Below are 5,128 nucleotides of genomic sequence, written 5' to 3'. Positions count from 1 at the left end.
AACTGCGTATGAGCTTGGTCCATAGTTTTAAGGTCTATCTCGGTAAAGCATATAATATAAAGATGTATATATGGGCAGCCTTATTTGGAGAAGTTTCATCTGTCAGCGTGCACCAGCCTGCACAGTTGCACGCATCAACTCGGCAGGCAGGTCTGGTCGCTTCACTGAACCAGGTGTAGACACTTCTTATGCATGGTTAGGAACTTTCCATAACATCCCATGACACGGCGCAGACGTGGCTGTTCGGCGTTTTTACGTCGTTGGGGAAAGGGTCTCCATTTCGACACTCTTCGACTTCGGGCTTCACAAGCTGTTTCAGAGTTAAGCGTGGAGAAAATCGCAAATTTGTTCCAGGGCTTTTTTTGAGGGTGACCCGAAATCATCAGGCACGAATTATATGTGGGACTACGGTATTACATGTTTGCCTACCAAGATAGCGTCGACTCTACATACGCCCAATGAAGAAATTCAAATAGCATATCACGTGGGGGCGGCCGAGGTGAACTCAGCATGGGGGGCGTTGATGGAACAGCGGGCGGGCACGTTCTGTGATCTGCCACAGCAAAGCAAGGTCAGCAGCAGCCAAGACAACGGAGCTTTGGACGGCCAAGCCTGCAGACGGGACGCCCTAATTACACTTGGTCCTGCAGACCTAGCACGTTACTTTTCTAAAGAAGCAAGTGCAAGTCCGCCTAAGCGATATCCGGCAGACAACCAGCCAGTCCGACAAATGTCCTGCATGGATTAATTCAGCTATGTCGGTACTGTAAGTTATGACACCGACACGACGCGTAAGTTTGCGTTATCACGCCAGAACCTCCCCCACACACAAAGAACCAATCCAATGTGGCAGCGAATCCCAATAATGCGCATCTCGCGGTTAAGTATGTCGGCTAAGGTAAGCGTTCTTTATAACCGCGTAATTAACCGCACATTGAAAGATAAGCCACATCCGATCATCGTAATTATTTCCGGCAGCCGTAAAATAACGAACTCCTAGCTACTGCGAATCCAGACTGCAACTGTTCAGACAGTACATGCAGGTCGAGGTGGGCGATTGAAAGGATGGGCCCATGCCTGTCTGGCACCAGGAGACGCCATGTGTGTTTCATGAAGTAATGCATGATAATGGGCCATGAATAAGGGGGACGTTTTATGTATACCTCATATTCAACAATATATTTAAGAATTGTTGTTAAGAGCAGCAAGTCAGCAGCAGTTACGAACCAGGCAGCTGATGGCCAATGTAACACAGCAACGGCGTAACCCGGGGTGCTCAGATTGGCATTTACGTCGTTACATTGCCCCCCACTTAGCAATGGACGTCCTCGGCCATCATTTCGAGCACAGGAGCCATCCCACCTCGCGCCAGTGCGCTGGTTTATCCATTTTACCATAAAATCGCCAATTTACGATCTGCTGGATGCCTGATCCAAACCGCCGACCCGAAGTTTATTACGGAAGTCTTCTGGTCTCAATACCATTGTAACACAGCAAAGGCGTAACCCGGGATGATCAGATAGGCATCTACGTTATTACAGCCAAGGTCGCGGACGCATTATCATGATTTTCACATTATGCGTATGTACACACAGATCTACCCTCCTTTGCCAACTCCATAGCTCTATCCCTCACCCCGTCGGGTGCTTTATCACCTCCAGCCTACTTCTCATGGCGCTATAAAGCTGTTCGGTGCGAAGGGAGAGGTGGTGTAGTAGCTGGCGTATGGCTCATCCACACACACACCGCCACCAGATGGGCCAATATGTGAGCAGTGGATCTGCGGCGCGAATCTTACCAGGCTCGCGTGCACAAAGCGACAGGCCACGGAGTTGGCTTGTGTTCGCAGTGGATTGAATAGCGGGATTGATGCCAGGAAACCCATACAAGATGGGATGTCGGTGTAGCGCTCAAGGCCAGGTGCGGAGCAGAAGCGTGCTGAGGACTCGCAGACACCATTCAGAAGAATGGCACCAACCTCCGGGTTTTGCGCAAGTAAGGTGTCAACTTGCATTGCTGGCATGAACTCCACGTAACGCGCCACATTGAAATCTGCCGATTCAATGCGGTTGAAATCATTGAAACGGAACCTGCACCACCAGTGAGTGAGCAGCAGTCCAGTAGGATTCAACACACACACACACACACATACATGACGTGGGACGTCTTCTGGAGCACATACATATGGACATTGGCCTTTTGTTAATGACAAGGATCACACATGTTAAGGGCCTGCGGCAGCATACATGGGACGCGGACCAAAGTGCCCAGATGAAAAACATAATAATGAAGCTTTGGACTTAGGACCTAGACAGGGAGGCAAGGACCTAAGCAGTGCATACGTACCACTGCTCTACAGTTAAGTTGGCAGTCGTTCCAGTGTACCCGTTGATGAAGAGGTAGTCGATGGTCGCCACTGCTACTGGCCGCAGCGCTGTAAAGCGACGAACCACGAAGGAGACAGGCTTAAGGATGTTGCCAAGCCTGCAAAGCGATTCCAGGACGGAGGCATGTCCCCTTCATCATCGGTGTTGTTGATGATGTTGTTGTTGATACAGACAAAATGCCCAACATACGTTCATCCAAGTCCTGCTGCACTGTCCTCAGCATTCCATGCTATCCCGCCATGGTGGTGCATCTGTTCTCCAACGTCCACTGCCATTATTTATCAAAACCATGCGCATCCAAAATAAACCGACGGGCAAAAAGATGGTCACGGTTGCATTTTGCGGTGCTGTTGTCCACCAGTACCAAGTGCCATGATTGTAAAGGACAGTGTTGCAGGGCAATAATTGACGAGTTGCCCCCCATTTTGACGATCCCGATGGTTCCAGGCCACTGCACCAGCTCAACATCATCCAGAGGGATGCCAACACGCGAGCAAAGGACCAACAATACAAGTTACAAGTCCCGCACAGATGGGGGGCCCATCCATAAAAGCCTGAAGGGGGCTCCTTAGACGGCCAATGGCCATTATTGTGGTGCCAAGTGAGGATGTTGACATCCTCTCCCGCTCGCTTGCTGGGCTCGGCATTGTGAGCCACACCCACCGTGCTCCCGTATCATGAGATGCACCCATCCAGTTTAGATATCGATAACCCCCTCCAGTGACTCCGGCGGAAAACCCCGTGGTTTAGCTAGAGTGTAACCACACGTCCATCTCGCTTAGAACTGCTTAGAAAAATAGCATTGGATCTCAACGCTGAAGAGTTTAACGGTAGCATAATTAGCCCTGTAGGCGTTCATGGGCTAACACACCCATATTAGCCAGGAAGGCAAAGGCCTTTCCTGATCAACAGGCACTGATACCATCAACCGCCAACTCTAAGACTTGAAACGAAACCCCGGTGGCACTTCGTCCCGGGCTTTTTCAACATGGGGTTCCAGGAAAACCAGGTTAGCGAGATGGAGCTGCAGTGGTGCCTGAGGCAGCGAACAGTAGCAGATATTCTGTAATGTTACAGAGTGGGAGGCTTCTGGGTCGCTTTATCACATTGTCAATTCTACGATTTATCACCTTATAGCACCATCCACCACACTGTACTACGCCATACGAACTGTAAATCCAAGGCTGTGGATCCAGACTTCAGGGATCCCTCCGCATCCATTCACCCGAACATCCGAAGAGACGGAGGGTTCGGCAATCGCCACCAATCCAGTGTGCGAATCTGGTCCATCAACTGTGACCTCAACTCCACATCTCAGCAGCTAGCCATAATCTCGCGCTCCCGACTAATTCGGGGGTCTCCCCAGGAATCGAGCTCAGGAGGTAGTGTTAGTGTACCAGACGTATCCACTGGGCCTTTCGTCTTTTCGTGTACCGGGCTCCTTTGCGCGAGTTTTTCAGAGAGTCTGTACTTACTGCTACTGTTATTACAGCGTCGGTGTTAGTATTCACCCAAGTATATGCATGAATATATGGTGGGAGGTGCATAATTTGCTCAATTATAATGTTTTATTCATAAACAAGTATCTTTACCAGGAGTTCACGTTTATTTATGTTCAGGTCGTCATATCGGGTGCCCGGCGGGATGCGATTGTTTAGGTGGACCCCGAACGGGTCGAGTGCAGCGCCCCTATAGGCGTTCCTAGCTAGGAACGCCTCCCGCACAACACTGTGGGCCTTATTCAAAAAGAACTCGGCCAGGCCGTACTAACTTCACTGGACACAAGGCCTCAGTTAGTACGCTTATACAGAAAAAATGAGGCTCCGACGTGCGCCCTCAGACTTCGTCATTGTACATCGGTAAACAAACGGCAAACAACCATGTCTGCGTCGTTGACATATAAGAAAGGGTGGTTGTGAGGTATATGTTCCCAATGTGTTGGCAAGTAGTCCCGTGCAGGGGTCGGCAAACGCCGCTGGTACAGCGGGTCCTTCCGTTGTACCCGTTGCAGAATTGCTTAAACGTCATCGCGTGATCCGTACTCACTACTAACTTATTGTGGGGAAGGCCATTGCGTCTGCGACCACACTCCCGCGGTACCCAAACCCTTCAAAGACAATTCCGATCAGCCATTTGGCTGTTAGTGGGAGGGCGGGTGGGCCGCTCGCACGGCAATCGAGTAGAGAGTACGAAAATAACCTAATGCAGTCATCGACAGCAGAAAACGTAAGCCTCCAGCCTCATGCCGACTCTCTTACCTACCATTCATATTCTCTACCTCGTTCCCAAGACTCCGCCGCGTTGCCTCTAGTTCGGCTCGTGCCACAGGTAACTTCGCTCGTCGCTACTTTGCCATTCACCTTCGCCTCCACCCAGCCTCTGCTTCTCCACAGAAGCGGCGACCTCCTTCGCCGTTGTTACGCCTCGTCTATGCGAATCCTCCTCATCCGACTGTGTCTTCTGCCTACCCGGTGCGCGCCCCCTCTCTCTGCGCATCCTTTTCTCTGGCCCTCTCTTACGGTTGCCTACCTTACTGCAGGACTCGCCCCTTGCCTGTCCGGTGCCGGGCAGGCTTTCCTTGCCTTCCCCGGCCCTACTTGGGGCGCCCCTCCTCGGCTCGTCAACTACCTTACTTCCGTCCGTTCCTGCCCCTCGGGGGCCCAACCCCTCCGCCCTTTCCGTGGGCCCGACGCCCGCTCTGGACTTATCTCACGCCCCCGGCTCTCCGATGCTGCCCCCCG

At 51.6% G+C, this 5,128-nt stretch overlaps 1 protein-coding gene across 1 annotated transcript; it reads right to left on the bottom strand.

The window, feature by feature from the left end:
- Positions 1-1,631: 1,631 nt before the first annotated feature.
- Positions 1,632-3,066, bottom strand: VOLCADRAFT_92799 (uncharacterized protein; the record flags this gene model as incomplete). Its single annotated transcript, XM_002952117.1, has 4 exons — positions 1,632-1,685; positions 1,799-2,090; positions 2,347-2,434; positions 3,051-3,066. 4 exons carry the CDS (start codon positions 3,064-3,066, stop codon positions 1,632-1,634), a joined length of 450 nt encoding a protein of 149 aa, XP_002952163.1.
- Between the last annotated feature and the right edge of the window lie 2,062 nt (positions 3,067-5,128).

Source organism: Volvox carteri (genome assembly GCF_000143455.1).
Source record: "Volvox carteri f. nagariensis unplaced genomic scaffold VOLCAscaffold_28, whole genome shotgun sequence".
NCBI classification, from domain to species: domain Eukaryota; kingdom Viridiplantae; phylum Chlorophyta; class Chlorophyceae; order Chlamydomonadales; family Volvocaceae; genus Volvox; species Volvox carteri.
The sequence above is the reverse complement of the archived record's forward strand: the minus strand, read 5'-3'. Positions and strand labels throughout refer to the sequence as shown.